We start from the raw sequence: 12,939 nt of genomic DNA on the forward strand, positions 1-12,939 counted from the left end.
ATAGTTTCAAATGAAAAATATGTGAATCTAGTTTCAAAAACAGAAAACTATTCTTAAAAATAGTTTGTCTATAGGAAGATATGCTCAAATGACTAATGACATGTCCTGCAGAGAAACTGTTGCAAGAGTATAAATTTTAAATGAAAACTGGGTATAGTAAATGAACTCCAAATTTAACCAAACTAGTACCAAATGAAATATATATGAATATAATTTCTAAAAAAGAAAACCAATCTTAAAAAGAGTTTTTATAGAGAAAGATAGACTCTTTTTATTAACAACGTATCCTGCAATAAACTGCTGCACATGTATGCAAATTCAACAGAAATATGGTATTGATATTAAACTTCAAACTGAACCAAGATAGTTCCAATTGAAAGATGTATGAATCTAGTTTTTAAAACAGGAAGTCATTCCTAAAAATAATTTTCCTAGAAAAAGATACGCTCATTTTACTAACAGTAGCGCCGATCATTTCCTAGGCAGATTGGCCAATTTCTTATTTTCTGGAGTTTGTTTGCTCTGTTTTGAGAGGTGTTCGCGGAGTTTGAGCCGCTCGATTGTTACACTTATAGTCATGAATATGTTGTAATACTTATGTGAGTATCCTTAGGAGATTATGATAAAATATTGTTACGATTACACTTTTGAGTTAGTGAGTTAGTACACCGCAAATGAGACCGTGATGAATTTCACTCCACTACACACATTTGTTTATCCGCATGAGCGAGCGAAGAGGTCGATGAACCTATGACACTTGTTTATCCGCACAAGCGTGCGAAGAGGTCGATGAACCTATGACACTTGTTTATCCGCATGATTGTGCGCTGGGGTCGATGGACCTGTGTTTATTATCCGCATGATAGTGCACTGGGATCGATGGACCTATGTTTATTATCTGCATGATAGTACGCTGGGGTCTTTGAATCTATATTTAGTTACACGCACGAGCGTGCGTGGAGGTTAGTGAACCTATGTCTTTGTTTCTGTATAGATTGTGTAGGAATCGATATTCCTATCCTGTTGTTTTACACAGGGACACAATAATATTACAAAAGGATTTTTATTTGAGTGTTTGGTGGATGCCAAAAGTGACCACGACCCATTGTTGAAATAATATTACAAAAGGATTTTTATTTGAGTGTTTGGTGGATGCCAAAAGTGACCACGACCCATTGTTGAGATATTCGATTGAGATACTCAGTTATGTTTGGTGGATGCCAAAAGTGACCACGACCCATTGTTGAGATATTCGATTGAGATACTCAGTTATGCGAGAATACAAGATACCTATGCTGATTAGATGCTTTACTTTCAGTTATATTTTTTGATTTCTTAGTTCAGGATTAATATTTAGTTATCTACAATTTGAGACATACTGTATATACATGAGGGTTTCCTTATTTGGATTATTTCGCTCGACGTACTACGTCTCGTGTTTTAGATTTTTAAGTATTAATACCATCAGCTACGGTAAATACAACAGACATGACTACCTTACTTTTAGCATAGTCGAGACATGATATATATGGGAGGTTCCTCGTTTGGATTTTTTGCCCGACGTACTAGTTTCGTTTAGTTAGGGGTTAAGTGCGAGTATTTGCATTCTAGATTATTAACTTTAAATATCGCTATGTTCATATCTAGTGATTAATGGTACAAGATGTGTATGTGAGGGTTGGATTATCCCCTCAACATGTTTTTCTGGTATTAATTAATCTCTAAGATACGATTGTGAAATTTCAAGGACGAAATTCTTTTAAGAGGGGAAGAATGTAAAACCCTAAAAAAATTTAATGTGTTGTGATAAATAGTAATAAAAATATTATATGACAATAAATAACATATTTTGACTTTTGAGTATGCTAGGAATTGATTTGAGATCAATTCAATGTATATATGTGTATATACAAGTGCAAATGCAAATCTGGTGAAAGTATCAGTTAAGAGTTTGTGTTTTAAACATTGATGCATTTAGAATTTGGGAAAACTTAAAGACCAAAGTTTTAGGTCTTTTTGACAGCTTTCCAACAAATCTTAAATCACCTCATTCAGAGGTCGTATGACAAAATTACAGTCAAAACACGCAGTGCATGTTGATATTTTCGGAAAAACAGGAAATAATTTTCAAAAAAAAGGAAAAGTTGCTGTAGTAACTGCGAAGATTCTTCGTGGACAACAGACTCAATGTTTTCTGAACGTGAGCGGCGTTGCGCAGCGGTGTGGGATGACTAGCTTCTCTTTAGCGTAATTTAGGGGATTGATTTGTACTGTAAATATAAAAACAAATGCATTTTATCCTCTTCATGTTTCACCTCTAAAAAAAAGATCAAAAGAAAAGAACTGAGAACTTTGAGCTCTCTCAGTTACAAACAATAACTCCTCATCTTCTCCAAGTGATCTCTGACCATGCTCAACACCCCAAACCCTATATCAATTTCCAAACACCCTACAAGCCTCTCTTCCTCCTCTCAAAGATCCTATGGTGAGTTCTGAAAGCTCCTAAGAAGTCCCTGTGAAGTGTTGAAGAAGAGAAACAGATTGTTTCATGTGCCATTGGTGAAGAAGGAAGCAAGGGGCGAGCGCGTTCAAGAGGATCTCGTACAAACGCTTTTCATCACAGCGTTTAGCCAAGATTATCTCCTATCCAAACCTTCCCTATAAATTAGTTCAAGATTTAAAAAGTTTAAAAATGATGTTCTTCATGCTTGAGTTTAATTTGTCATGTTAGAACAAAATAAGATTTTGACAATAAATTTTAATCAAATGCTAGAACTGAAAATATTGTTTTCCTTAATATTGCTATATATATATATATATATATATATATATATACAAACACATATGTATGAAATTAGCAAAACAGCAGAAAATCTGCTGCACAGGTGGCATGTTTAAATGGATATTTGAGATAGAAATTAAACTCCAAATTTAACAAACCTAGTGTCAAATGAAATATATGTGAATCTAGTTTCCAAAACAGAAAACTATTCTTAAAAATAGTTTGTCTATAGGAAGATATGCTCAAATGACTAATGACATGTCCAGCAGAGAAACTGTTGCAAGAGTATAAACTTTAAATGAAAACTGGGTATAGTAAATGAACTCCAAATTTAACCAAACTAGTACCAAATGAAAGATATATGAATATAGTTTCTAAAAAAGGAAACCAATCTTAAAAAGGGTTTTTATAGAGAAAGATAGACTCTTTTTATTAACAATGTATCCTGCAATAAACTGCTGCATGTGTATGCAAATTCAACTGAAATATGGTGTTGATATTAAACTTCAAACTGAACCAAGATAGTTCTAATTGAAAGATGTATGAATCTAGTTTTTAAAACAAGAAGCCATTCCTAAAAATAGTTTTCCTAAAGAAAGATACGCTCATTTTACTAACAGTAGCGCCGATCATTTCTTGGGCAGCTTGGCCAATTTCTTATTTTCTGGAGTTTGTTTGCTATGTTTTGAGAGGTGTTCGCGGAGTTTGAGCCGCTCGATTGTTACACTTATAGTCATGAATATGTTGTAATACTTATGTGAGTATCCTTAGGGGATTATGATAAAATATTGTTACGATTACACTTTTGAGTTAGTGAGTTAGTATACCACAATTAGACTGTGATGAATTTCACTCCACTACACACATTTGTTTATCCGCATGAGCGTGCGAAGAGGTCGATGAACCTATGACACTTGTTTATCCGCACAAGCGTGCGAAGAGGTCGATGAACCTATGATACTTGTTTATCCGCATGATTGTGCGCTAGGGTCAATGGACCTGTGTTTATTATCCGCATGATAGTGTGCTGGGGTCGATGGACCTATGTTTATTATCTGCATGATAGTACGCTGGGGTCTTTAAATCTATGTTTAGTTACACGCACGAGCGTGCACGGAGGTTAGTGAACCTATGTCTTTGTTTCTGTATAGATTGTGTTGGAATCGATATTCCTATCCTGTTGTTTTACAGAGGGACATAATAATATTACAAAAGGATTTTTATTTGAGTGTTTGGTGGATGCCAAAAGTGACCACGACCCATTGTTGAAATAATATTACAAAAGGATTTTTATTTGAGTGTTTGGTGGATGCCAAAAGTGACCACGACCCATTGTTGAGATATTCGATTGAGATACTCAGTTATTGGATGCCAAAAGTGACCACGACCCATTGTTGAGATATTCGATTGAGATACTCAGTTATGCGAGTATACAAGATACCTATGCTGATTAGATGCTTTACTTTCCAGTTATATTTTTTGATTTCTTAGTTCAGGATTAATATTTAGTTATCTACAATTTGAGATATACTATATATACATGAGGGTTTCCTTATTTGGATTATTTCGCTCGACGTACTACGTCTCGTGTTTTAGATTTCTAAGTATTAATACCATCAGATACGGTAAATACAACAGACATGACTACCTTGCTTTTAGCATAGTCGAGACATGATATATATATGGGAGGTTCCTCACTTCCTCGTTTGGATTTTTCGCCCGACGTACTAGTTCCGTTTAGTTAGGGGTTAAGTGCGAGTATTTGCAGTTTGGATTTTTCGCCCGACGTACTAGTTCCGTTTAGTTAGGGGTTAAGTGCGAGTATTTGCATTCTAGATTGTTAACTTTAAATATCGTACTAGTTCCGTTTAGTTAGGGGTTAAGTGCGAGTATTTGCATTCTAGATTGTTAACTTTAAATATCGTTATGTTCATATCTAGTGATTAATGGTACAAGATGTGTATGTGAGGTTGGATTATCCCCTCAACATGTTTTTCTGGTATTAATTAATCTCTAAGATACGATTGCGAAATTTCGAGGACGAAATTCTTTTAAGAGAGGAAGAATGTAAAACCCCAAAAAATTTTAATGTGTTGTGATAAATAGTAATAAAAATATTATATGACAATAAATAACATATTTTGACTTTTGAGTATGCTAGGAATTGATTTGAGATCAATTCAATGTATATGTGTATATACAAGTGCAAATGCAAATCTGGTGAAAGGACCAGTTAAGAGTTTACGTGTTTTAAACATTGATGCATTTAGAATTTGGGAAAACTCAAAGACCAAAGTTTTAGGTCTTTTCGACAGCTTTCCAACAAATCTTAAATCACCTCATTCAGAGGTCGTATGACAAAGTTACAGTCAAAACACGCAGTGCGTGTTGATATTTTCGGAAATACAGGAAATAATTTTCAAAAAAAAAGGAAAAGTTACTGTAGTAACTGTAGGCGTCTAAAATTGCCTATGAGAGCCCGCACGAAACTCGAAGCAAAGGGTAGACGAATCAAGAAGGTTCACGGCATTCAGCTCGTGCGCGTCGGTCAGGGCACACACGCCATTCGACCCGTGCGCGTCGGTCAACGCATGCACGTCAAACGAGCCCGTGCGCGTCGGTCAGCGCGCGCACGTCAAATCATCTTATGCGTGTCGGTCAAACGCGTGCATGTCAAACCAGCTCGTGCGCATCGGTCAACGCGCGCACGTCAACGAGCTCGCACGTGTCGATCAACACGCACACATCAAATCATCTCGTGCACGTCGGTCAGCGCGCACACGTCGAATCATCTCATGCGCGTCGATCAACGCGCGCACGTCAAACCAGTTCGTGCGCGTCGGTCAACGCGCGCACGTCAACTAGCTCTCGCGCGTCGGTCAAACGCGCGCACGTCAAACCAGCTCGTGCGCATCGATCAACGCGTGCACGTCAAACCAGCTCGTGCGCGTCGGTCAACGCGCGCACGTCAACTAGCTCGCGCGCGTCAATCAACGCACGCACGTCAAACCAGCCCGTGCGCGTCGGTCAGCGTGCGCACGTCAAATCATCTCGTGCCCGTCAGTCAGTGTGCGCACGTCAAATCATCTCGTGCGCGTCAATCAAACACGCGCACGTCAAACCAGCTCGTACGCGTCGGTCAACGCACGCACACCAATCAGCCCGCGCGCATCGATCAACACGCGTACGTTAACCAACACGCGTTCGACGGTCAGTCTCGCGATGAAGCGTACAAAGTCAACAAATCAACCAAATACGCGAGAAGAACAAGATCAGGAAAAGAAAAAGTCGGCAGACCCGCGCCAACGCAGAACGGAACAGACTGACCCGCGGAAATGCGGGTCAGATCTGTCCGACCCGCGCAAGCGCGGGTCGGATCTGTCTGACCCGCGCAAGCGCGGGTTAGATTTGTCTGCCGCGCAGTCTGGAACCCGAAACGCATTTTGACGGTTTTAAAGTGGTTTTTCACAGGATTTACCTGTTCCAGGGGTTCCTAAATGACTTGATATCATCCCCAAACGTGACTAAGCTATTGTTAACTGAAGATAGAGCCAAATCATTTGTTCTCATCCAAATAACCGCATCCGATGCCTATAAATATGAGCCAAAGGCCTCCATTTTCGAGAGCTGGAATTTTATCAAGAGGACGAGGTGCTGCTGGATTGAAGAGTGAAGGAGCGCGAAATTTCAGCAAAGGTCGACGAGATCCCGGCGAACTTCAGCACCGAAGAGGAGTCATTCGAAGGATCCGAAGCCCTGCACGTCCGTTCCTTGAGATTAGGCTTAGTCTTAATCTCGAAAAGAGCCCTGATTTCGCTTAGTCGATCTCAGCGCTTCAAATCAAAAACCTTCCTCGGCGAAGGCGAAGCTCTGCCGAATTTTCCTGCAACCGGATCTGATTCGCGGTCGTCCACGGATAAACCCCGGCACCGGCGAAGAACCCACGCAAGCAAGAGCCGATAAACGGATCTTGTGTTTATTTTCAAGAAAGTTGTAATTTTTTATTTTCGTTATTTGAATTCATTTGTAAACGACTAAAGTTTAATGAAATCAATGATGAAGGCAGCTTTCCACGAAAACAAACTGGTGACCACAGTGGGAGCCGACAGCCTTTATGCGAAGGCTGACGTGTCGCAACCTCGGATCCCGATCCCGGTTGAAACGGAGGTCGAATATGAGTTCGACCAGCAGAAGTACAAGGAATACTTGTCCTCCTCCTCCAGATCGGCCTCTCCTCGCAGATGCAGGAAGGCCTACTCTAGGAAGACCCGTTGGACTTCAGCTGCAGAAGCCCAAGAAGAAGATCTTCCCGCCACCGCTGCACCTGTGGCTCACAACGTCCCGCCGGCATCCGACGAGGCTAAAACTACAGATCTAAACCCCTTTAGCAAGGGGTCGACTGTTGAGGATGTGCCCACTCTATCAAAGAGAGCACGTCAGAGGCGACGCCAAAGCCTTGGAACCAGTTGATAGAATCTGTTATGAAGTGGATCTGAAGTCCAGGAGACGCCAACCACCACAACAGAGAGTGGACAACCCCTCCTCCTTCAAACCAGCGAAGAACGAATGGGTCCGCGTCAAAAGGAACCGATCGACTCTTCAAGAGCGGATTCAGAAACGCCGCGCATTGCTTGCACAAGCAAGAATTCTTGTGCAAGAGGCCAAGAAATTGGAGAAAGGAGTGGAAAATAATCCACAAAGACTGCACCAAGTATGGAGGCCAAAGTCTAAGACGGCGGTCAAAAAGATCGAAAAACGCGGGTCACTCCAATCCGACCCGCCTAAACGCACCCGCCAATTCGCGGGTCACTCAAATCCGACCCGCCAATTCGTGGGTCACCCAGATCCGACCTTCCAGTCTGCGGGTCACCCAGATCCGACCCTCCAGTTCGCGGGTCACTTAGATCCGACCCTCCAACCCGTGGGTCACTCAAGTCTGACCCGCATCAGAGTCAAGACAGAAGATCTCCTGCACTTGTTTCTTCGATTCCATCAAGTTCCACACCTCCGGTGGAGATCCGCGACAGTGTGGATCTATGCCATTTCAAGATAACCATCAAAGATCGTCTTGGTCTGTCACACGATGATCGAGGCAAAGCTCCAGTTAGAGAGCGCTCAAGCCTGTTGAACGGATCTCGGGCAGTTTTTCAGGCTGGAAGTCGTGATCGTCCTCCTAAGCAGTGGAGGAGAACGCATAACGGGAAAAGTCCTATAACAGACCGCATTGGACTACGTGTCGAAGTCCAGGAGCCTGTTGAAAGCCTACGTTCACGAAAACGTAGCTTCAGACATACGACTCCTGAAGACGCTAACAAAGCGTTGAATTCTCAAAAGAGAACGTACTCGTCGGACAAGGACATTACACCTAGGGACTCATGCCAACACACGATGGGTTGCTCCGGTCATCCGACCGATGAGTTGTACTATCGGTCCCGAAGTACGAATAGGTCTCAGAGAAGGAATAATCAAGGACCGGACTCCCATTGTCCGTGTTCCAAAATCATTAAGACGGTGTTGTCAGAATGCTGCTGTTCCAAAGCCGCCCTGGAGAGAGTTTCAGTGTTCCATAAATTCCTTTTCAGCCAAACCTATAAAAGTTAGGGTCAAAATCGGAATTTCCCCTCAATAAATGAGGAACTCTTTTCTTGGATCAAGCAACCAATCCTATAAAAGTTAGGGTTGTTTGAATCTTTCCGATTCTCAAAGTGGAAATCTCACTCCTAGTTTCATCTTTCCGGATTCTGGGGGTGGAGATCCCACCTCGAGTCTCCTTTCCAACTGGAGTTAGAATATAAAATTCTTCCTCTTTCAGTGTTAAAAGATAGAATATAAAATTCTTCCTCTTTTATTTTTTGGGTTCGTCTTTACCCTAAACAAGACCTGGGACCAAGAATATAAAATTCTTCCGCTCCAACATCGGGTTTGTCTTTACCCTAAGAAAAGACATAATTCTCAACTTCAAATATGCGCACTTTATGCCCGAGGAATTTTATCTCGACTCCTAAATAGAGATAAGCCTACGCCTAACACGCGTTGCCGGTTTAGTCTTTCACCGAGTGAAAAAGACACCAGAATACGAGTCTGGGGACTTTTATCCCGAATCCTAAGTAGGGATGAGTCAGCGTCTAACACGCGTTGCCGGGTGCCATATTCCCATAAAAAATGGCGAAGTCTATGTATTCAAAATCATAACACCAAGTCTAGGAGGATTAACTCTCTTAGCACAACGTTACATGTGAAACGGGTTTTAATAATTCACATGCTAGCCTGATTCAAACGGTAATCGGTAAAGACACATCAAACCCGTTGAAGGCTGGGGGTTTGCCAAAAATCTTAAGTCTGCGCCTAACACGCGTTGCCGGATGCCATATTTTCGTAAGAAATGGTAAAGTCTATGTATTCAAAGTCATAGCATTAAGTCTAAGTGAATTAATTCTCTTAGCACAACATTACATGCAGAACGGACCAAAACAATCTGCATGCTAGCCCGACTCAAACGGTAGTCGGTAAAGGCTCATCAAACCCGTTGAAGGCTGAGGGTTTACCAAAAATCCTATAAATATTATGATTGATTATTCCAAACAGAATAAGACATCATAATAAGAGAAGTATAATGAACAATATATATATATATATATATATATATATAGATATATATAGGTACAAGAGTTACGATTAATCTACATTAAGTTTGTGACTACGGATTTGCTGTTCAAGTTTAGTCAATTCCTCTAGATAAGTTCACTCAAGCTCACACTGCAATTCGACCTTGAAGGATTCCTCGGTAAGGGATAAGGTTTTCGCAGCCTCTTGTCTGATCTTGGCTAACTTCTGTTTCGAGAGCTCCAATTTCCCGGATATCACAACCTGTGAACGCTCCAAGTCATCGACCCCCACAAAGGAGGATATCAACTCTTCCCAACTGTCTCACCAAGGAGAACAGAGCGGGGATGTAATATAGAAGCATCCACCCCCACAAAGGAGGATATCAGCTCTTCCCGACTGCCTCACCAAGGAGGACAGAGAGGGGATGCAATATGCAACATGACATAATAAAGATTGAATTCATAAGCAGGAAGTTATGTTCATAAACAAGAAATTATGAGGGCTTACCAGTAAAAGATGGACGCTCCCTCTTAGGCGATTGAGTAGCTAAGCGGGTCCCCGGGAGGCGCGATCTCCTCGTCGACATGGCTAATCTGTAATAAAGGTCAATAGCTCAGTCAGATCAAGAATCAAGATACATGAATCGAAGACTAAAAGGAAAATTGCGAATCTTTAATTGAAATTCTACAAAATGGAATTTTCCAGTTAAGGGTCTAATTAAACCTATATGACATTCTCGGTTCAAGTTAAAGGAAGATCAAATATATAAGTCAAGAGAATCAAGCGCCTCCTACATAGCTCACGTGTATAATTGAGCATGAAAATCCAAGGGAAAATCAAGTTAAGTGTCACAGAGTCAAATATAAGGCCTCGATCATGTCAACATGCGGATTCACAAGCTCACAGAATCATCAGAAATTAGAGCATGGATATTGACTTGAGACTCAAAATCATGCCTATATGGGTATATACAAGGGTTCGGCTATATATGAGTTTGGATTTAGTCATACACAAGCTCAATCATATACAAGAATAGCTCGAATTCAAGGCATATAAGGTTCTTGAGTCATACACAAGTTTGGATTCAAGGCATACACGAGTTCAGTTACATATGAATTCAATAATACAAGAGCTCAGTTATATACAAGTTCGAATTTGAATCATATACAAGAGTTCAATCACATGTACAAATTCAAGGCATATGCAAGAGTTGAAGATATGTTTGAGCAGATAAAGTCAAAGCTTCCGGCAGCTCCCAAATTTCTACTCTGCCTTTTATCTGAGCGCAAAAATTCTGATGTTTATGGACCTTGGAAGCGAAAATGTCTTGTTGAATTTGGAATTGTGACACAATGCATTGCACCTCAAAGAGTTAATGACCAATACCTTACTAATGTTCTACTAAAGATCAATGCAAAGATAGTTGGAATTAACTCATTATTGCTACAAGAGCGCATGACAAAGATCCCCCTTGTTTCTGAGTCACCGACAATTATACTAGGCATGCATGTATCACACGGCTCACCAGGACATTCTGATGTTCCATCAATTGCTGCGGTTGTAGGCTCACGTCAATGGCCTTCTATTTCTCGGTACAGAGCTTGTGTAAGAACCCAAAGTCCTAAGGTTGAAATGACAGATTCTTTGTTTAAACCAGCAGGTTCTGATGATGATGGCATTATCCAGGAACTTCTGATATATTTTTACACAAGCTCTGAAAAAAGGAAGCCTGACCAAATTATTATTTTCAGGGATGGTGTGAGTGAATCTCAGTTCAATCAGGTGTTAAACATCGAGCTGGATCAAATTATTGAGGCATGCAAATTTCTTGATGAACAATGGTGCCCTAAATTTTTGGTGATGATTGCCCAAAAGAATCACCATACCAAGTTTTTTTAACCAGGATCACCTGATAATGTTCCACCTGGTACTGTAGTTGATGACAAAGTTTGTCACCCTAGGAATTATGGCTTCTACATATGCTCTCATGCAGGAATGATTGGAACTCCACATCCAAGGTTCGGTTTTCCCTCAAGAGCGAAAAGTTAGGGTTTCAATTACCAAGTTATGCATGTAACCATGAAGAAAATTTCGGCCACACATTCAACCAACATCAATTTTAATTTTCCCCAAATTCAAGAATTAGGGTTTCAACCATCAAACCAAAACCCATGAGTTCAAGGCAAGAAGTTCAAAACTGAAATTAAACAAGCCATGAAAGGAGACTTACCCAAGTTCTTGAAGCTTGAAGGGGTAAGAAGAAAGACGAAATCCTAGCCTTGAATCTTCCTCGTTTGCTCGAATCCGAATTAGAAGAGGAGGGGAAGGAGGAGATTGGGAATTTAAAGGGAGGAAGCTAATTTCGTTTGGAATTCTTGAGGAAGAAGAATTCTTGAAGAGCTAGAACTTGAGGAAGAAGAACTCTTGAAGGGTCAGAGCTCAAGGAAGAAGAAGACCGAAGTTGAAAGAAGGCTGAAAATGAAGAAGGAAGAAGAAATCGGGGATTTTTTACCCCTTTTCACCCCCTCCCCCGGTCGGATTCGTGACCGACCCGTGTGCTCGCGGGTCGGATTAATCCGACCCGCGATCACGCGGGTCGGATCCATCTGACCCGTGTGAACGCGGGTCAGACTCTTCTCGGCGCTCGTTTCGTCGTACGCTCGCCTGATTTCTCCCATTTCGAAATTTTCGGAGTTCAATTTCATCTCTCGGATAATTTTGCGGCATTTTCACTCATATTTGGAATGTTCAGAGTTCAATTTCATCTCCCGGATAATTTCGCGGTATTTTGCTTATTTTCAGACTATTCGGGACCCAATTTCATATTTTTGGGCGACGTCGCGACATTTCGCCTGTTTTAAGACTACTCGGGACCCAATTTCATATTTTTGGGTGATTTCGCGGCATTTCACTCATTGTCAGGATATTTGGGACCCAATTTTAAATTTTTGGGTGATTTTGCAGCATTTCGCTCATATCGAGAATATTCGGGACCTAATTTTAAAATTTTGGGGTGGTTTCACGGCATTTCGCTCATCCACGGAATGTTCGGTACCCACTTTTATATTCCCAATTAATCTCGCGGCGTTTATACTCATATTTGATATATTCGAAATCCACGAAAACTCCAATTGGTGACCAAGAGTCTAAACTGTTTCCCACTTTTGACGGGAAGTTCCTGGAGAATATTATGTATAATAATTCTTAAGGATAACCTGGCAACCTCCGACGGGTACACGAGACTAAACTAATTCCCGAAACTCCCAGGAGCATACTAGTATAAACTGGTTCTCCTCAGGTTAATGCGAAACCTTAAGGTCAATGCTGGTCAACGCGTAGCCCTAGGTCAACGCTGGTCAACGCGTTACGATAAGAGTCAACGCCGATCGATTCGAAACCCTAAGGTCAACGCCGGTCAAAGCGTAGCCCTAAGTCAACGCCGGTCAACGCGTTGCGATAAGAGTCAGCGTCGATCGATTCGAAACCCTAAGGTCAACGCCGGTCAACGTGTAACCCTAGGTCAACGCCGGTCAACGCGTAGCCCTAGGTCA

General features: G+C 41.2%; 1 protein-coding gene and 1 long non-coding RNA gene across 2 annotated transcripts in view; one reads left to right on the top strand and one right to left on the bottom strand.

Annotated features, from left to right (window-relative positions):
- The window catches only part of LOC109827670, a 20,712-nt gene extending 8,852 nt beyond the window's left edge, over window positions 1-11,860 (bottom strand). Inside the window, exons 1-2 of the long non-coding RNA XR_002243485.1 lie at window positions 11,619-11,860; window positions 9,896-9,981 (exon numbers count right to left, since the gene is read on the bottom strand). This is a non-coding gene — a long non-coding RNA (uncharacterized LOC109827670). The remainder of the gene's footprint in view (window positions 1-9,895; window positions 9,982-11,618) is intronic.
- Window positions 10,599-11,603, top strand: LOC109827669 (protein argonaute 4B-like). Its single transcript, XM_020394679.1, has one exon. The coding sequence runs from the start codon at window positions 10,607-10,609 to the stop codon at window positions 11,285-11,287; it is 681 nt and encodes a 226-aa protein (XP_020250268.1). The 5' UTR covers window positions 10,599-10,606; the 3' UTR covers window positions 11,288-11,603.
- Window positions 11,861-12,939: the final 1,079 nt, after the last annotated feature.

This window comes from Asparagus officinalis, unplaced genomic scaffold (assembly GCF_001876935.1).
Source record: "Asparagus officinalis unplaced genomic scaffold, Aspof.V1 AsparagusV1_Un350, whole genome shotgun sequence".
NCBI classification, from domain to species: domain Eukaryota; kingdom Viridiplantae; phylum Streptophyta; class Magnoliopsida; order Asparagales; family Asparagaceae; genus Asparagus; species Asparagus officinalis.

Excerpts from the sequence above, each read along its gene's own strand:
- LOC109827669 (XM_020394679.1), top strand. The coding sequence starts at position 10,607 with ATGTTTGAGCAGATAAAGTCAAAGCTTCCGGCAGCTCCCAAATTTCTA.